Source organism: Dermacentor albipictus, chromosome 7 (genome assembly GCF_038994185.2).
Source record: "Dermacentor albipictus isolate Rhodes 1998 colony chromosome 7, USDA_Dalb.pri_finalv2, whole genome shotgun sequence".
Classification (NCBI taxonomy): domain Eukaryota; kingdom Metazoa; phylum Arthropoda; class Arachnida; order Ixodida; family Ixodidae; genus Dermacentor; species Dermacentor albipictus.
The window spans coordinates 119,757,535-119,778,676 of NC_091827.1; the positions used below are offsets into that span (position 1 = coordinate 119,757,535).

At 46.6% G+C, this 21,142-nt stretch overlaps 1 protein-coding gene across 3 annotated transcripts in view; it reads right to left on the minus strand.

Moving 5' to 3' along the window:
- Window positions 1–21,142, minus strand: part of LOC135909556 (REST corepressor 1-like) — a 45,222-nt gene that overhangs the window by 14,528 nt on the left and 9,552 nt on the right. For 2 of the 3 annotated variants that reach the window (XM_065441528.2, XM_065441529.1), the window contains exons 5-11: window positions 20,728–20,889; window positions 19,529–19,728; window positions 16,233–16,296; window positions 11,843–11,952; window positions 10,301–10,523; window positions 4,910–4,987; window positions 2,424–2,481 (exon numbers count right to left, since the gene is read on the minus strand). In XM_065441528.2, coding sequence (XP_065297600.1) covers window positions 2,424–2,481; window positions 4,910–4,987; window positions 10,301–10,523; window positions 11,843–11,952; window positions 16,233–16,296; window positions 19,529–19,728; window positions 20,728–20,889 — 895 coding nt within the window. The remainder of the gene's footprint in view (window positions 1–2,423; window positions 2,482–4,909; window positions 4,988–10,300; window positions 10,524–11,842; window positions 11,953–16,232; window positions 16,297–19,528; window positions 19,729–20,727; window positions 20,890–21,142) is intronic. The other variant, XM_065441530.2, reaches the window with a different exon arrangement.

Genomic DNA, 21,142 nt, shown 5'->3' on the forward strand with positions numbered 1-21,142 from the left:
AAATAGATGTACAAAGTAGGCAGTGGAAAATAGAATATTTATTTATACCTCTAAATGGCATGTCAAGCGTTAGGCACGCCAGAATGATCAGAAATTTGCACTTGCTTTTGTGCGAGTTTCAGGTTCACAATCGTGGTGGGCATCGCATGCAGCTGCTACACGAGAAGTGGTGGCATGAATTCAGCGTGCACGAAATCAACGAGCGACTCGATCAGGTTCAGTGTCAAAGGCGGGCCACTGTCCATCTCATTACTGCCGCTGCTGTCGATGCCTCCGTCGCACAACGCCACCATCTGTCGCGACAACGATCGCAAGGTCGGATCTGTCTTTGCAGTACGAGGCAGCAACATGCCTGCACTCAGGAATTCCTCCATAGAAGCACCACCTGCTTCATCGTAGGTAGCAATGTGCTCCCAGAGCTCGGTACTGTCAGTGGCTTCCACCACGTTGGTTTCACTATCACGGGGTGTTTCGGCCTGGCACACTAAGCCCACCTTTTCCTTCAATCGGCATGGCCGCTGGTTGCAGCCATCACGATCACGGCACTCCTGCGCGGGTTCGTACTTCTTTCCGTCTTGCAAAGTCTGCAGCTTCGTCTCAAGTGACACAGCTTCGCACTTTGTCGGCACTATCTTCTACCAACTGGGCTGTCTGCTACTTCTAGTGCTTCCGCGGAGCATTTCTGCACTCGCTGAGAGAGTGTAGAAAGGGCGAGCGCCGCTTTGTGTTGTGCTTCTTGCCCCTTTCTCTTCACATGTGGAGCACAGTTCCATTGCATAGTGCAGCACAATTGCGGAGGACGCGGCCGCCCTCTTGTGGCACGCTGCACCAACTCGTGATGCTCTCTGTGCATCGGAGAGCATCGCAACCCAGCACACAGAAGGCACAGTTTCCGTAGTTATCGACAAACTGGTCAGACAACACCACACAGCCCTTGAGGTGTGCAGCTGTGCCATGCTTACTTTTCCACCCTGATTGTTCGAGTGTTGGGCTGCAGAGCAAGAGTAATAACATAGCTGCTGCTAGGCTTAACACTGTTGCCTGGGCATCTCCATGGCTTCTGATGGTCACAAGCATCATCAAAGCCCAGTTACATTCCTCTGCACTGCATCAAATCAGAGCTAAAGAAGAAGTGTGGATCAGTGTTCTAACAAGGTTCTACGGTATAGTCAATTTGGCCACACTGAAATTTCGTAGCACTCAATCTTGAGAAACAGGTAAATATATGAACCCTTTCAGGGTCAATGACGTAAATATACGGCGCCGAGAACAAGTCCAAAATGGTCGATGACGTATATTTAAGGTGCTCCCTGTATGTTTAAAAAGTGTGCCAATTTCCTAATTTTTTCATTTCTGTCATGTGCTGTCACTATGTGGGAATACAGGGAATTCTTGTGGCGCGCCTCCCTCTCTCGGTTTTCGCTGCATGGTTTGTTTTAGAGCTAGATTGTTTGCTCCGGCACATCCATATACTACCACTTGCGCATCGACGCTTGCGAGCGCAGGCGGTGGTTAGTTTGGGTTTTGTTCCACGGGCGGTTTCGCCTTGTTGCGCTTGCAGAACTGATGGCTAGCTCATTACTAAGTGCTCAAAGGGCAACCGCCTGTTACTCACTCATTTATTGCTCACAGGGGTGCGCATACGAAGGATGCCGCCGTGCATGCGTTTACTTTTCTTTTTTTGGAGACTCGCAAAAACCAATCGCCTCTGGTTGGTGATAACATGAAGATTAGCAGAAGTTTGTCACATGTTTTGCTTTTCTTGACGGGCACACAACTATCCAGTTTTCTGGAGTGCGCTCACCTAGCAGTTCGATTACGCTATGGACACAAATACTAGTATAAGAACAGGAACATTTGAGACATGCAAAATATTCTCGTGTGCACATCTTCAAAGCCTTGAACTATGTGTATAACAATGCTTCAAATTTTTCATTCTTACAAGTTTATTTCCTTTATTTATTTGTTGTTACTCATGAATAAAGAGTACATATATACCAACGGAAAATATTTTTTCTCACTTTACGGTCACCCTAGAAAAATTATGGTAAATTTTTTTTGAAATAGGTCCCTCTAAAAAATTTAAATCTGCACTTAAGAATATTGACCTTGGGCCGTCGCACATGGCGAAAAAATCTACCTTGAAAGGATTAAGAAAGCAGGTATCCAAGGAATGGGTGACAAAATGCCACATCTACTTTGGATGCGCAATCTACTGCTTGTTGAAATACATCTCAGCAGTTCTCTAGTGGATTTGAAAACTTATTTAGTGGATTTCAAATGTTGCTTTTGTGGAAGCTTTGCAAGGAAAAAAAAAAAAGAAAGAACACTGGCCAAAAGTCAACGTGAAGCGTTTGCCTCTCAGTTCAGCAGAATTGACACACCAGTTTTGTTTGTTTTCTTCCCCCGGGGGAAGCACTCACCCTGAACGGCAATCAGCAGCTCGTCATTGGTCCACCGGGCATTTACTCGAGTGTTGCCCTGCAAGCAGAAAAGGTAGGAAGGGGAAAATTTATTTATGTATTACATACTGCAGACCAATGTGGTCCAAGCAGGACGGGCAATACAACTCGCAATACATCTGTATTACAAAACACACACACACACAAAAACACGATAGCATCTGAGGAAAGAACACTAAAAGACATGCTCGTCTAGTCATACAGCGCGTCATAAGGTTCGGTTAAACCATTGCAGATGGACACAGGATGCAGGAAAAAAAGGAAAAATGATAAATGTCTGTTCTTGCAAAGTAAGGGGTTAGAAAGTATGTTTGGTGATGTTGTGTAGGTCTTGTGGCCAATGGGGAAAGAAGCTGTGCCCAATCAATAGCCATTTTACCGTTAAAAAGGGAGCTAAAAAAATTCAGACGCCATATTTTTCTTCTTGATTCAAGTAGTGCAATGTTGTTAGCTTCCATCAGCTCAGAAGGAGAATCGATGTACCTAAATTTACAATAAATAAACCTGACAGCTTTTCGCCGAATCCTTTCTAACTTGTTAATGTTACGTTTAGTGCAAGGATCCCAAACAAAATATTCAAGCTTAGGTCGTAAGAAAGTGAAATAGCCAAGAAGTTTTACCCTAAGAGGAGAATTTCGAAGTTTACGTTTTAAGCAACAAAGCTTGCGGAAAGCTGACAAGCAAATCAAATCGAATCAAATCAGTTTATTCAAACATTCTGAGATCCTTAGGGGCATTGACAAAAAGCCCTGAAAGGCTTGATGCGGGTCCGTGCACCCTACGAGGCATACAGTGGAAAGCGCGACATGTTAAAATACACACAGTGAATTTGCAGGACGCAGCTGCTCAGGGACAGAAATGGGCGGAAAAAAAAAGAAGAAAATTGTGATATAAATAACGAAGGCAAACAATATCAGGCTTGGAAACATGAATGATCAGCTGTACATAAATATGCGTGAAACACAGAAAAGACTTAAAGTGAAAATTAAAAAAAAAGAAGAAGAAAAGAAAGGAAAAAGAAGAAACACTAAGACAATGCGCACTACACTAAAGCTAAGTATGCATGAGTACAAAATATGTGAGATAAGAAACCACTGCCATCTATACACATGACACAAAACAGGAAAACAACCAACCATATTGCTACATACATATTTGTTTGGTTTACAGAAATAATCTACGTAAATCTCTGAATTATTTATTTATGATATCTGGGGTATGGTCTTCGTACAGTTCATTCAGGATTGACGGTAAGCGAAATTTCAACATGCGTTTTCCGTAATTTGTGCGATATACATTAACTTTTGGGATTTCGGGTACAATACACAGAATGGTGTGTTGTAAGCCTGGCTAATTCAGCAAACGAATTTTCGTGCTTAACCATTTCCGACTTGTAATAATGAATCAACTCTATAGGTGTATAAAGAATGTACACGGATAATGTTAAATCTAGTAAAAAGTCCTGCTGTGTGCGTACAGCAAGGGGCCTTCGCTATTATGCTGATTACACGCTTCTGTAAACGCGATAGTTTATCAATATTTTCCACTGCTGTCGTTTCCCAGACCAGTGTGTATCAAATGAGCAGATTCCGAGAGAGGTCATTAGTGACTGTCACTCACAGGTACTTGTAACTGGTAACCTGTTTCAAAGGAAAGGATGTCAGGTTTATAAGTGTACAGTAATCCCTCGTTGTAACGAAATTGCTTTACTCAAATTTTCTTCTAGTCCTGACCCACATGCATGCATATTAAGCCACATTACTTGAAGTGTACGGAGAGCTTGACCCGCTTAGAGCGAACTTGCGAGTGGAGTCATCGCCGCCGTATAGTGGCAGCGACCTTTTCGCTCATGCAGTGTCAAATTAATACCGCTTACGAATTAGTCTCATGCAGGCACAGAGCAGGCCACGAAAGTACCAAACCCACGATCGATGATTGCCTGGTAACAGGTACCAAGCGAGCGCCAAGTGCTCCCAGCTGTTTACTGTAGAGCGAACGAAAGCTGTCAAATTCCATGGTTTGCCATGCTCGAACCATTAATCTCGGTCGCAATCGCATCGCTGGTGTCCCCCGTGATAGAATCCACACGAAAATAAACCTTTCCCGATGCTTTGCTATCTCCAGACATGGCAACCATGTGTTCCAATTAGTAGCCAGATTTTAAAATTTACGAAAGTGAAATTAAAGAATCTGCTCCTAGCATTGTGTAGTACATACATGTAGCTACATGCCACTGTTAAATTCCCACGTTCTATGCTTCAGATGTAGTGCCGCAAAGATACCAGGATGGTTCGACCAGTAAAAAAAAAGTGGCATCGTCACCTAAGTAATTACTTCCACTCCTTCCCGTCCTGCCCTCTCGTTCTTCCCTAAAAGCTTTGAAAACGTCCAGCAAACCATCCGCATGAACCAGTACCACTTCTAGGCGCCTAAAAGGGGGCACCCACCTCCGGTGGCCGCAGGTTCTCGATGCCCATGGCCGTCTTGTGGCGCAGCTGGCTGACCATCTGCTTGTTGTTCTGCACCTGCACACACACACACACACGTGAAACTTGATTTCGTTTCGGTTTCCCATTGCTACCTTAAAACACCACTCAATAGGAGAACAATGAAACGTGCCTTGGTCCACCCCAAGCTGAACCGTCAGGCTTAGCCTCCTGAACCAACAGACGGCCTACGAGCGATCACTCTGTTTGGAGGGCTTGCATTAATTTCAGCCAGCCGAGGTTGCTCAATTGTACACCTACACATAAAGACTCGTGGATCTCTGCATGCTGCCTCCAACACATGCAGCCAAGAGGCGAACCTGCAACCTCGTGCGGACTGTCCCAACTATTCCAATACTTTTTGCAGCCTCCTCCATGTCTGAAAAATCAGCAGTGTGATTGATCGGTAATTTTAAAAACCAAATTTTTCTCATAATGCATCAACCATTCAGTCATGGGAGTTTGTTCACAGATTCTATGCAATGTAAGTTGATGGGATAGCTAGGTGGTGTGGCAGCAGTGGAAAAGCAGCAGTGGAAGGAGGACCACCAACAGAGCAATGCCCAACTGACACTGCAAGCCAGTTGGCAGTCTGCGCTCTTTAATCGTGCCAAGTACACAGGAACCAGGCCCTCTGAATAACTTTATAAGTGTGAAATCAATAAACGTAAAGCTTTGAAAACGTTCATTCGATCTAAACTCGTTCACTACGGTGCCCCTTCCAAAACGCATTCGGCATGCTAAGGGCTGTTCGGATCCCAGTGGTGGGAATAGAAGGGCCTTTCCTTGGGAGCACTGGCCAACGACCCTCTTTCACACAAATGTGCCTCCACTGGCTATGGCCCAACAATTTTGCAGTAACAATGAAAGACTGTCCGTAATGTGACTACCGATTGCATCAATAATCTTTTTAAACTACCAGTACCACAAAAAACACTAACCATAGCATTACAATATTCTGCCATAAAACTATTGATAGAGTAACAAGAATTTTGACAGTGTAACAAAACCTAACAATAGCACTACTATAGAGAGCACCATCGATTAGGAGCGCACGAATATTCAGATAATACCGAATCGAATAGTGAACAATTGAATATCTACTATTTGATTTTTCGAACATTCAATACATTTGGTGTAGGGACACGTACAATGCCGCACGTCTGGTGCACCGCAGAGCCTTTCGCGCTCGATGCCACCCAAGTGAGCGTTTCACCTCGTTTTCGGAGCAAGAGGAGCGCCGCGGAAGGGTCGCCCAGGCTGACACGTGCGGGCATGCGAGACTCTCATGCGTCCCCCAATGTGTTTTCCCCGCGTGACTCCAGTCTCCCATAATCCAGCTTAGCTGCATGGCTTTACGGTGGCGGTCGGTGTGGTTGCAGAGTAGTACGAGAGATGGTGCGAGTGTTGCACTGCCAACACCACCTAATGGCAGGGTTACTTGGGCGCAAAAGGGGGCAAGGCTCGGGGCCGGCAAGCGGTGCAGACATTTCGCGCAAGCGTACACACAAACAACCAAGCGTTGGTGGCCAGCATGGGGCAAATGTATGCTCGATATCCAGTTGTGGCAAGTCACACTTCCTAGATTTGTAGCATGCCCGTCGGCACATTCCAAAGATAGTAATTCGGCTAGCAGGCATTGGTGTACAAAAGGTGCAATAAATGCCCTCGTGATTGTTTGCACTACTGTGTCGTCGTTCCTTTGTACCAAGAGTATGGGTGAGCCCCTGCACACGGTAATGGACATGGTCGCTGCGAGTGCTCCCCGACATCGGGCCGATGCGAAGATCACACACACGGCACCCGAATGCTGCAATTAACAGAACGGTGCTACGTCGGCCGAGGCAGTCTCTGTCGGTACGAGGTTCGTCCAGGTCGGCACAACCAATAATGCAATGTGGACAGAGGCAACGGCAACAAAAACGGCGTGCACTTCGTAACAGGTGAAAGCAGGTGCAAAGATCGGGCTGATTGGCCACTGAGAGACACGCATGCCGTGCTGGATGTGCGGCGATGAACTTTGAGCTGCTTCTGTTAACAGCCGTCAATCTAACCCGCACGCGTGATCTCGCGACCAATTACCAATGAGCCACTCGTAAGAACATATTAGTGGCAAGCATCGCACGGTGGCTTGCGCCTTGTTACCACGTCGGATGGCAGCAAATTTACATCAGGGCCCCACTGGCTAGGCCATTAGGCCTAATCAGCACTGCTTTATTGGAAATCGAAAAACACGATCCTAGAAAACGCGATTTTTCGGCACCAACGTTCAGTACGTCACCAAACTGCAACCGTACGATACCTTTTGCGGCCACTGGATCCCACGTAAACAAGAAAATGTGCCAGGCGTGCACCCGCAATACTCGCCCGCCCATTTCTTGTGAAAACGCCGACGCGCACTCAGTTTCTTATTCTGGTAACAGCAAATCTTCTCGGCGTTGTTGCATGCCGCGTTCACAGCTATCGCCGCCAAACCTATTGTGATAAGCCTCTTCGCCAATCTGTTTCACAGCATGTGGTGCCATTGGAAGCGTACTGCACACCTTTAATAGGCGACAATCCAAATGCGTCGCCGTTCCCTGCTGCAGGGAACACCACTCAATAGGAGAACAACGAAACGTGCCTTGGTCCACCCCACTAGCTCGACTCACGTCTCGTGCGCAATGCTTCGCATTACCTAGACGTCAACTACGGTTGAGTCTGTCAAATATTTTAGTGGTTTTGAATCGTACGTTTTTTCGTTAGTATCTTATTTCTCCCATCTTCTTCCAGAATGTATGAACGAGGTTCTGCTGTATATAAAGGAATGCAGCAAAACACAGGTCCACTATTAAACTGAAAACCTCATTGCTTTTCATTACAATCGAACATCACTAATTCATTAGCTTCTGAGAAGAAAAAGCACTCGATTCGATTTAACAGAAATTTTACTGATAAAAAATATACTTTCCAGACCTTCATATACTAGAACTGAGCTGTAATCAGTGTTGGCATACTAATTTGGGAGTAGACTGTATTGTATACCTTGAGTTCTGTGTAGTTTAACAATGTCACTAATAGCTTGCTAAGTTCTTGTTATGCAATGCTAGGACACACCTGAACATGTGCAGCACAACATCTTTTTGACCAAAATTTGCAAACATTAAATTTAAGGAAAACCACTCCACAAGGAAACCAGTCGTTGCAACCACTAACCACTCGCCGTGATATTGACCTTCCATTATTATTTCATAGATTCATTTACACAGATGGCCTAACCTTATCAAACCTGAAAAAAGCGTCCTCGACGTCACAAAGACTGAACAATCAGTTCAGCTACACTCGAATTCATGGCAACACACACGCTTTTAATTTTTCAGCCTTGCCCAGTGCGGTCCGTTTATGGAACGCTCTACCAGATAGCATCGCTTGCCAATCTAAACACAGCGCATTTCGCAATCTTCTAATCGATCAATGTGCCGTTTCAACTGTCTAACACGTCTTGTCTTGTTTAATTTCTTTCCTGCATTTTTCTACATGCTAATAAAAGAATTTCAGTAAAAAAAAATGCTGTATTAATCTTTCATGTTGCGTGCATATTCCTTTCATTATACTGATGTTTCTTTTTCCCAATTCCATTCTAATATGTTACTGTATTTCCCCCCTTTCACAATGCCTTCTCGAAGGTCTGTAAGGTCCATGTAAATAAATAAATAAATAAATAAATAAATAAATAAATAAATAATAAATATTTGATTCAATTTATGGCTTTTATTTTCTTGGCTGGATTCAATACAGTCGAACCCGGCTATATCGAACTCGCAAAAAAACGCCTATCAGTTCGATATAGAGCATAATTCGATATAAGCCTGCTAAATAATTGGATGCCATAAAAGCACATACCATTTATGAAATCACTTTATTGATGAAACTAGCTTCGTTTCGCACGAAATAGACCTGCATTTTCTTCTGCTTGGGCAATTTCGCTGCGTGCGAGGCACGCACTTCCCCACGTTGTCTAAGGAGTCGGAGCAGCTGAGGCCGCAACATTCCGCCTTCGCGCAGAAGCACCGGACTAGTGCGAGCGCACCAATCGCTTCGGAGGATGTGGGCCAAAGACGGTCGTTGCTTTCCTCGTTGTGCCCATTTTCACTTGTGCTCGGCACGATGCCGGCAATGTAGTCTTTGTTTCCGGGCTCTCCTGTGGTCGCAACACCATCATTTGCGCTCACAAACTCGTCCACCGTTGATTTGTCAACAGCTTCCGGAAATTCTGACACCTCGCTCCAAACTTCGGCAACGACAACGGCTTCATCGCATTAATCAGAATTTACAGTCATCACCGAGCACGCGGAAGTCGGTACGGCTTAAGCAATTTCGGATGAACCACTCGTACACGGCCGCGCGTACGCGTTGGGCGCCACAGGCACCGGGTCGTGAGTTCAGCCGCTTTAGCCCTAATCTCCCCCTTATTCTTCAAGATCGTGCTGAGAGTGCTCCTCGAAATCTTGCACGCTGCGGGGACATCCGACTTGTCACCGCGTTCGACCCGGTTTATTATTTCGAGCTTCACGATGAAAGGCGAATTCTGCCGCCTCATCACGCCAACACTGCGGGAGAACGCGCACACAATGAATCAGATAAGCAGCGAGACAACTAGCACTTTCGCCACCTTGCACGACGAGGGCACAAGAGCCTCTGATTGGCTGTCGGAGCAAGCGCTGCGGGCGGACGGGCCAGGATCATTTTTTTGTAGGGTGGTGTCGGCGGCTCCGAGGTAGCGCAGTCACGTAGGGAGAGCGGTTGGATGGAGCCGCGCCGCCGGGTTTTCCCTTCACCGCGAGGGAAAGCCAACTTCCGGGGGCACTTTTCGCCGTTTGACGTTCGATATATAGGGAGTCGCTACTAGTTTTGTTCGATGTATGCGTAATTTTTGCTATATATACTCATTGTAACTATACCGTGTCCAGAAATTGTTCGATATATGGAATAATTCGATGTAAACGGGTTCGATATAGTCGGGTTCGACTGTATTCAATTCGAAATCTACTATTTGGTATTCGCACACCCCTAGAGTGCAGTACTATAGAAATAGCTCGCTGTTGACAGCGTTATTAATATCTCTGCAATCCTTGCCTAGTACTGCCAGAACCAACCACCAGTGACACTCGGTTCTTTCAAGTGGGGACAAAGGAACGTAACAAAGCGTATGTTGTAGTGCTTATGTATGGCAGGTACCGTGATTTTACATTAGTATCGATGGTGCTATCGATAGTTTAATACTGGCTATACTAAGGATGGCATTGATAGCACTGTACGTAATTTTGCATCACTCAAATGAAGCCCTGGAGAGCAGAGAGGGGGAATGCGCACCTGCCGCTTGAGGGCCACCAACTCGGAATCCATGGCTCGCAGGATGGCATCCCCCTGTCCCTGAGGTCCCGTTGCCATGGTAACCAGGTCCTGGTACTGGAGGCACATGCCCCGTGGCGGGCGCCTCCGGTTGGCTGCCATGCCGCCCCCACGGGCCGGGGGCTGTCGTTCGTGGTGCTTGCGACCGCCGGGGGCCAGGGCACCCTTGCAGCCACCCGAGCGTCTGTGGCACCACGAGCGAGGAGGGGAGGGCATTTGAAGAAGGAAAAAAGACCACGGGCTAAGACTGACCCACAATCCAGTTGCAGACTTTGGTAAATTTCTAATAAGTTGCAGCGTTTCAACACTTGAACGTTTAACACATTTTTCGCTCGCCGACAAAGCCCTCTCGAAAAGTGAATTTTGCTAGAACAAAAAGTGACAGTTTTGCGTGAAAGGCAGAGCATTGACAGTGATGGCAAGATATGACGACAAGATATAAGATGGAACATTATGTAAGATAAAGCTCGTAATTTTATAGGCAGCACTTATTGCAGTGAATATTTGTTTACTAAACACGCGCAGCATCATGCACTCTCAAAAGGCTCACGAACTGAGGTCAATGACCCTCAGCACTCAGCTTCATGACGCTGACATCATGATAAGCGCTGGCAGTGGGAAGCACGCTTGCTTGTCCCAAAGCAAACATGCCGTGCTACTTCCACCTGTACTATTTCACTGCGCCACGCCTCCAAAACTTGGCCAATCATGCAACTTCCCACATTCGGCATACGAACTGGACTTGCACAGTCAGACCCCAGACAGCATGTGAATGCACTTGGAGTGTCCGTACAATTGCTCTCCCAGAGAAAAGCAAGGACACACAGGCTAATCACTGATTGTCTTTGTAGCACTTAACTTCCTGAGGAAAACATAACGAAGCCAGAGAAAGCATAAGGGAAATGATTATGTTTAATTGAAATGTAGAAATAAAAGAGAATTGAATGTCTATCTTGGCACAATTACACAAGTAAATTTGAGTCCCCATAAGCTAAATAATAATTAAAAGAAAGAGAAATAAATGTTGGTTAAAAGCTAACCTCCTGCAAATGAGAGTTGAACTCACATTTCTACATATCAATTAAAACATAACAGTTAACATAAAAGTATATGAGGCAGAAAACAGAAAAATTGGCGCATAACACAAGCGAGGAAGAACTTAGAAAGTGAATTACAATGTGAACGAAAGACGTCACACAAGAGAGGCGACATCAACAACGAAAGCACAATGATGAGCACTAATAAAGGACGAGAGTGGTGATGAAAAAACATAAAAACTACAGATTTGGCCTGAAGGTTGTTTGGTTCTGCGTATAATATACATAGCATAAACATAGCGTTGACATGCTAAAGTATGAAAGGGAACATACACCTCATATAAAATGAGGGTTCTTATGGTAATGTCCCTTATGCTTTCCCTTGCTTCAGTGCGTGGTTAGCTGCACAGTTCCAAGCAGAAAGAGCCCGTCCCTGCTCCGAGGTGCGGACAGAGTGGTGACTCACTTCCAGTGCTGGTAGCAGCTGCCGCACAGGCTCCCTTTGCTGGACGTGTACGCTTGGGTCATGGGGGAGCCACAGCTGGAACAGGGCCCGCCAGGGGCCGCCTCTTCCTTCTGCACAAGCGGCAACGAGGAGTCACTGGTGCTCAATCACCAGGTGCACGCAGCGGGGCACAGCATGCACTTCGACCCTGCTGGTGATCAGAAGACTCTGTCCCCTCGTTTAATGCTTGGAACGCAACACTGCAGAAGCTACGCAACTAATCGCAGAAGTCTCACTCCACATATAGAGTATACAGTGAAATCTTAATATAATGAAATTCAGGCGGCAATGGCAAATTGTTTGTTATTCTGAAAGGTCGTTATAGTGGAATCCCCGAAATTAGCCATTCCACTCGTCAATATTCATCAATCAACTTCATCACTTGTCTGCGTACGAGCTATATCCGACAATGTTGCTGGTGGCCCTCGGCCACCAGCGACGTTGCTATAGATTGTTGCTATATATAGATTCCGCTGCCAGGCACCACCGAAGCACTGGTGCAGTAGAACCTCGTTCATATGTTTTGGAAAAAAACCGCGAGGAAGAAATGTACTAACAGGGAAAACGTACAATCCGAATAGCTAAACAGTTTGACAGACTCAACTATTGTTGACATTTACGTTATGCAAACCGTCGCGTGGATCGTTCCGGCACGAGACACCAACGCGTGTTGAGCTGGCGACACATTTTGTTGTTTTCCTATTGCGTGGTGTTTTAAGAGGGCGATGGAAAACCGAAACGAAATCGGGCTGCTGGGCGACACCGGATGCTGTTGAAGCAAAATGTGATGTCCAGATTGCACTACCTGCAGTAGGGAACCGCAGCGTGTTTGAATTATCGCCTACTAAAAGCGTGCAGTACAGTATACTAATGGCAACACACCACGCATAGTAAAACAGATAGGTGAAGATGCTTGCTGCAATTCCTTTGCCGGCAATAGCTGTGAATGCGGCGTGCAACGATTTGGGCGCAAATATGCTGGTACCGGAATAAGAAACTGTGCACGCAGTTGTTTTCACGTGAGATGGGCAGCTATGTACTGTTCTCAATCGCATGCTCCTCATGTCTTCTCTTGTTTACACGGGATTTAGCAGCCGGAAAACGTTTCATACGATCACAGTTTGATGACGTACTGAACGTTGGTGCCAAATATTGTGTGTTCAGGGAACGTATGAACAACTAAAAAATGAGTGAACTCTATTTGATCATTTCTTGTGTTCTCGATTGCGAATGTTGGTGCCGGGAAAGCAAACGTAACGGGAATGTATCAGCGAGATTCTACCGGAGTAAGAGTGGGGCACCGAAAAGAGACCCCAACGCCGAGAAAACCACCGACAAAGAGGAAGCTCCACGTCACCTCCCCAAAGTGCTATGTTTCTTTTTGTTTGTTTTTCACATTGTTTGCTGTGGACACCTAAGAGTCTCACAGGAGGCGGGCATTCAAACTATAGGCGGGCATTCAAATGCGTGCAAACGACACCGGAACACCCGGAAAGCACAACTGTGCCCGCAAGCACGGAGCGAACATTTCTCTATGCACGTAGCTGGTATGGCCACAGAATGAAGAGCGAAGGAAAGAAGAGGCATGTGCAGAAAGAAGGGCGAATGAAGAAAGACACGTGCCTCTGTCGCTAGGTGACCCTTGTCTGGGCAGAGCATGCGCTTGCAAAACCTGTTTGGTCGTTGACTCTAAGACAGCAAAAAAAAAAAAAAAAAAAGCGTCCCCCATCCCCTTTCCTGTTCTCTTCACCGGCGCCGTCTCAGGTTTTCTGAACTCGTGCGCCACGGCATACGCTTTCTGCACCTTGTTGTCTTTAGCCTACAGGTCCGGCTGCCATGAAGGATACACGAAAATTGAAGAAGCCACAGATTTCGGAATAACAATTCGTAGTACTGAGACGTTAGCATGACATGGAAACTGAGTAAGAGTCGTTATTCTATCCTAAAGCTCGTAGTACAGAAACATTTTTACATTAAAATAATACGCAGTCAGCAGGGGATTTCTGAAACGTTAATTAATCTGAAAAGTTGGTGAATGTGGTGTTTGTAGTAACAAGGTTTCACTGCAGTTATAATTAGAACTGTTGTGCGACATGATGAAGGGGGAGCACGAAAAAGGCAAATTCAATGCCTTCGTCTACGCCAACCGTTACCCGCAGCGCGGGCATTTTGGAATCATTCGAAAGCTGAATTCTTCTACATTCCGTTGTTAGAGGGAAAAGGGCACCAAGTCTGGCTACTATGAAGGTACACGTTTTCGAAAAATGGGGAATACTCGCACGGCATTGACGCCTTTGTACCACGTGGGGTAAATCCTGATCTCTGATTGGACGACCGGGAGTTTCGTTTCTCCGACAATGTGAGACGCCATGTTAGACGTGGTTTGCACGCAGTCTAGTGCACCGTAGCAACGCAACGATGGCTGGCGGTCGACGGAAGTTCGCGGCGGCTCATGCTTTCGGGAAAAAATGCAAGCAACGTTTTCGGATACCCAATTGGCGTAGGATGAATCGGCACTGATGGCAACCAGCACAGCGACATGCGCCAGCGAGCGAACTACTAAAGCTGCGGCCGCGCATGCGATGCCCGCGGCCAGCAACACGGCGACACGCTTCTCATCACAGAAGCCAAACAAGTGGCAATTGAACGTCGCGCGGAGGAGGAACGACAGAATTTGCGACAACATAAGCACCGGATGGAGCTCACCAAGAAGAGAGGAATACAGGCTGAAAAAGACCAGCACCGGCTAGTGGCGTCTGCCAAGAAGCACGCCAGAGCAGAAAAGTTCATGCATGCCATAAAGAAGAGGCACATGGAAGAGAGCGATGGTGATTATGAGCCTGGTGGCTTCTAGTGCAAGATGGACTTGAATTTCTTGCTGTAATTGCTAAGAATAAATCTAGATCATGTCCTGGAACTTTGTCTTGCGTTTTCTCAAAAGCTGCATTTTTCCTAGGACACGTGTTGTTGCCCACAGTAAGAGTTCGATTTCAATTATTCTTGTTGCATTCAAAAGCTTATGACTTTCTACACACAATAGAACTAATAAAATATGATATCCCTTATGCTAGAATTTTTTTATGTGGCAATACAACAAATAAGAATTTTGAGCTTCATAACCACCACTAAGATATGACAATAACTTTTGTAACAATAGAGCTAAAATTACAGTGATGGTCTAATTGTGATCTATGATTGTTCTAGAATGGGTGCATATACATTTTTCTCCGATATTCATGGTAAAATTGTTGAAAAGCTGGGCAAATTGATTTTCGGAAGGTATTAATTATCTCAAAAACTACTTAAAATAAGAAAAAATAGATTGCATATATGCTTCTAGCAGGCTAAAGTATACCATGCCTGAAATTTTCATTTGTATATGACAAACATTAAAAAAAAAAGTCAAACACCAGTGTCTTCCCTTAAACTTGAATTGGATTATGGGGCTGTATGTGCCAAAACGCCAATAGGATTATGAGGCAAGCCGTAGTGGCAGACACCATATTAATTATGACACCGTATTGTTCTTTAACGTTACCATAAATCTAACTGCACGAGCGTTACTTTATTTCGCCCCGGCCGAAATGCAGCCACCATGGTCGGGATCCAACCCGCGACCTCGAGCAATGCCACGACCGCACAGCTACTGCAGCCGGCACAGCAGTGTCCATTTGAGGTGTGACCCCTTCCGTAGTGTCACCTAGACCTAGACGCGTTGGCTTTAATGCGGCTCTGCTTCTCCACACCCTGCTTAAGTTGTCGCTTGACAAATTTGCAGGGTGTTTCAGAAATAGCAGAAATGCACCATGCTGTACCTTGAACTTAAATTTATTCTGTTTGCCCACAACTGCTGCTGCGTCTTTAGTAGTAGGGTTTCCTTGCCTTCTCACGCCAGCTTTTCCTTATCCCCCCACCCTCCTTGTATGGGGACTGCGAGTGAACGGTGACAAGGCGTAGGTTGTATCCATTCTGTGCCTCCTCTGCCCCTCCCCTGTACCATTCTCTTTAGCTTCCCTCTGGACTTGCACGTCAGTAGAAAGATAAGCACCGCAATTTCTGCAGTGCTTTTGCAAGGGCCACAGATAACTACAGCTGTCAAGAGGCTAACGTGGCAATGCCCAGGGAGCTCCAGAGGGCACCGTGCACATTCAACGTGGTGCAAAGGTCCAAATGAGTTTCTCGGGTCACCTTTCCTCTCTGCCTCGCTCCCGTCCTGTATACACACGCTCTGAACCCCCTCCCTCCGACGCAGTGTGCCAGACAGCAGCAGCCACAGCAGTGAGAAAGTCGAAGGAACGGGCAAAGAAAGCTTCGCTTTAAAATGCAGTTTCAGTGAACACTGGCCACTTACGTTTTCAGCGTTGTCCACCTCCATATCACTGTCATTTTCGGAGCCAGCATCTGAAGCACCATCGCTGATCATGGGAGAGAGAGAAAAGAAACATTAAGCACACAACCAAACTGCACAAGGCGGGTACACAGGCTGAAGTGGAAATTCAGACATACACTAAAGCTGTATTCACACGGCAGACCAAATTGCAGTTTAACCTTGCAGATTGTGCATCACGAGGTTATACACCACCCATTAATGATGTGCTCACTCATTAAGCGATTCACGCTAAAGCTGAAAGCCAGATCACTGTATAGATCTTTACCGAGAGATGTACTGATGGCAAAATGCTTGGCAGCAACCCCTCACCAGGCCACATACACCAAATTTTGGTTATATGCTGGAAGTTCTTACATGCCCTCTAAGGAGTGTTCTACCACAAGAATTTTTTGAATTAGTTCATTAAGAGACAAGATAGAAATATTTGAAGTGCTGCAGACCGTGCCGCAGACCCATGATTTAGTGATTGTTTTTTTTTTCCTAGTGTGTTTTCGCTGAGTGGCGCCCTTCTGGTGACAGCCTTGCTGGTGCGCTGTTGCCCTTGTCTTCTTCAAGTTGTTTTCGTGCAGGGCACAATTTTGTGTGCTCTGCACGAGAACAACTGATTAGCCGCATAAGTCAGTGCCACAATCACAAGCACTGAAGCAGGCGCAAAAGGATCAAAGAGCTTGATGACGCGGTGGAACCAGGTAGAAAATTGCAGAGAGTTTCATTTTTTGCACATGTAGACAAAACAAAAGTATGTCCCTCTTGCTACAAAGACTCGCAAACATTCGGTTTGTAGGTTATTATTATTTCTAGAAACTTTAAACCATCTAGTGAAGCAACACATCAAATAACTAAATGTTGTAGCCTCGAATAATTCTTGAAGTCACGTGTCGTGGTGAGTGATGTGTTCCTGCAATGTGAATTACGTAGGCGCACTTGGGCGTCTGCCCTCTACTCCCTGGCTGGGTGCCCACGAAGAGAAGGGCACATGGCGTTTGGTTTGAAATTTCAGCTTATTTTGTGGCACGCAAAAGTGTGGTACTTTGCAGATCCCATCGCTAGTGCACAGTATGTAACACTGCACTCGTCTGCTTAAAATGGCCAAACCTGGCGAGGGGGCCTTTAACCCATTGTTGTAGAGAAGAACTCAAAAAAGCACAGACGGAAGGAGAGACGAACACAACTGCTTTTCTTCCAACTAATTCCCCTCAACAGCTACGCAAGGCCAACTAGCCCAACCATAAGTCCATCTTAAATCCAGTCCAAGTCCCTCACTGAATTGAATTGGGTGCAACAGACGCGTAGCTCGCACTGTTAGCTCGGTTGTCACGAGTCAATGTGCACAGTGTTCTAAAATTTTTGCACTTGGCCCATGCATTGAAGTGACAGTGGGGTTAGAACAGAAATGCCATCTGCTTTTCTCTACTGTCGTGCGGCAGCTAGCTATGAAGTACTTTTACGTACGTCATACACCATGCGACTGATTTGTCTGCAATCACATCCGTCGTGTGAATAGAGCTTATCTGACTGTTTGAAACTGTAGTGACACACAAACACGCACACAAAATGCTTGGAACAAGGACACAAACGAGCCACAACCACTGACAACACTGCAACATGTGTCAAGAAAGGACGTGGAGAATAAAGCAGAGTCTGTTCGTAAACACAGCACAGAACACAATGAAGGGATGTTGTGCGCACAAAAACAAAACGTCTGAGCAGTGTGCACTGGGCCTCCTCAGTTATCCAGTCCTAGACTGTCCGCAAACCGTCTGCAGCTTCCAATCCGACTAGTCGTGACAGATGAGCGCGTCACAGTCACGTGACCCAGCTGTTCGGGGCTGCCCGAGATTTCGTTCAACAGCACCGTGATCGGAAGTCACTCTCCTTGCTGCCGTCGCCTGCTTAGCTACTTGTAGACAGAGCCCTACTCAGCAAATTCAGTAACATGGCCTCCAAGTGGTGCAATCTCAGAGGCCACATTGCCGACGCAATCAAAAAGCTTGCATCATGAAATCGCAGCCTGAGCGCATAGAATGCGGTTGCAAAGTGCAATTCATGTTATGCTCTCACTCTTCATGCCCCTTAACTGCCGTGTTTAAGCTAGCTCGTTGCCAGCAGAATTTAAATGTAATTCCCACACGGACGTAAAATCACAGTTGTGCCACGTTCCTGTTCATGCAGAATGCACCTGCCAATATCCTCAAAGCTTGCAAGACCATCCACTAAATGAAGGCCCGACACAATCGAGGACAGAGCGCGTGTGCACTGTCAAAGAGCAAACGCTCGAGCTTGGAAACAAGGGATCAACATATACATCAACAGCTTTCAGCAAAGCTCCTATTTTACATCACGCCAGCTTATGATGTGAAATAGCCGCATGTAATATGATGAGCTTCCTCGCACACCAGCTTCACTCACCTGAAAAGTGAAATCTACCTGTTTACTACGCATATAGCAATAATCATGACAGATTTTGCAAAACGCATTGAGGAAAGTAAGCATGTGCGCCTGATCGCTGTGGTTCTCTCTCGAAGAACACGAAGACTAAAGCTGCAGCCATTAAGACAGCTTGTGGAAAACTCGCATGGTGCCACAGGAAGCACTGATGTAATGGCAGCGATAGCCAAGTGCACAGTATTTGTAGTCTGGAACGCGAAAAGTACGTGGAAGAACACGTCGTCTTTCACAACATGGCGTCAAATGCCGTGTGCATCTTCTCAAGACAGTCGTCGTCTGCCAGCTGCTTGTGCCCGTGCGAGCAAAAATCTGCTGACAGCTCCGAGAGTCCACGGACAGACTGTGATGGCCTTCAGGTCCATGAAAAATGAACGCGATTCTGGCAGCTTGGACTGGTGGGCGGAGCTTCTGAAGCTGTTTGAGAAAATCAAATACGGGACAGCGATCCCAAGCAGTACGGGACTGTCGGGGACTGATAACCGAAGAGACCCAGTGTTTAAGTGCATTCCCGATTGATGAAAGCCAGTTGCTCAAATGAGCAGATGACATGGCGGGGAAGGACAGAATCAATTCTCCCCTGTCCTTTCCCTCGAAGGAAAAGCCAAGAAAAAAGTCACAAAATGCAAAGCATGGAAGAATTATGATTGGGCACAAACTGCCTTCAGCTCTATCAGCTGACCAGGCAGACTTCTGTTTGAATGTGATACAGGAAAGTGAGAAATCTGGGAGTGACAGACAACCAGACAGACGAGACAAACGGACGCTGCACAGGGTCATGCAAAGAGGCGGTCGGAGGGTGTGCCACAAACTGTTGGGGCGGGGCAGCGACGATGACGGAGGCGCGAAGAAGGGGGGCAGCGCGGCGGCATCGATGGATGATCCCCCACCTGCCATCCTCGCGGGATCCAGCCAGTCGGCGCGCCTGCCGGTCCATCAGGCTGGTGCGCGTGCGTGTCTTCTTCCACGAGTAGTAGTACTTTACCAGGCTCGGGATGGTCTTGTCCGGCAGCTGCACCAAGGGTGACCACAGTGAGTACACGTGCGCAACGACACCAGGTCGGCGTGAAGGGCTTGAAAAGCCACGGCAACTGAAAGCCCGGCGAACTGGTAATGGTTTATGGTTGAATTGCAGCGTGCACATAAGCATACAGGCAGAGTTAAAAGGGCACAGGCAGAACTCGTTTCTTACCTCCTGCATGCATGCTGCAGTTCAACAAGCACTCGGAAAGCTGTTTATAAAGCAAAGTTACACCACGGAACAGGACAATCTAGTAGCAACAGTGACAAATGTGGCAAGTGGCCGCCAAACTGAACGCAATGCTTACTGGTTAGTTATCACTTATGGGTGGCCATTGCACGGTTGTGATCCATGGGTGGTTATCTTGAGAACTCCAGAAGCTTTTACAGATATTGCTACAAACGAGCAATCAGGCAGAGCAGGCACATGTTGTCACTGGTGCTGAGCTTATTGAGGATTGTTTAAACTGAGTGATAGTTGCTGCTGCTGCTTCCACCTGGGCCATTCCTAAGTTGCCCCCAGGTAATGTAGCCAGCCTTCACCTAACCCTGGTGGCCCCTCATCACGCCAGATGCTCAGTCAAAGAGGGCAGAATGAGGTGATCAGAAGTCTAAGCCTATGCTAATGTTACGGGGGCACTGTCCCAAAACTGCAAACAAAACAGTAGTAAGAGGCCCTGCGATGTTGACACGAGTAGTGCACGTTCTGAGCACGGAGGGCATTCCTCCATCGGCAACGCGGAGGGTTCATGATGCGACAGGTGTAAGAACTTTGCTAGAAGCAGGGCAGCCCGTGGGTTGGGGCTCGCGGAGGCTGAAGTGTGCCAGGAAGTGTTCCCATAAAATATTGGCTGTCCGCTGTCGCAGACAGCCGCTCTTATACTCCCCTGGCACGCGCAGGCCTCTGCGAGCTAAAAAGACAAAAGGCAAGTACAGGTACAAGAGACAAGTATGCTAAAAAGGTCCCGTAGTAAAGGCCTCAGTCATGTACCATCTGCCGTATCTTGTGGAAGTTCTTTCCGTGGAACTGGAAGGCCTGCTCAAACAGCACCTTGTCCTCGACAGTCCACTCGTCTGGGAAGGGCGTGAAATTGGCCAAGTCGGCCACAGCCTTCTCGAGGTCATACTTGTGCCAGAACAGCATGCCCAGTGCCTGCGGATACAGAACCAGCATTTTTTTATCCTGTTCCAACCTCATTTATTTAACATGTCTTTTCACTCTGTTGTAAGCAGATCAATGCTGCTTGCTTGAGCATGTGTTTATTTTTGTCACCCTCATTAAAAATAAAAAGGCATTGGCTGTGAGAAGTTCAATGGGGTATATTAGCTAGACCGTGCAGGGAAGAGATCCCAAAGCAAGGCATACGAGCACACCTATACTAGCTTGCTGCAAACATTTGGTTAAA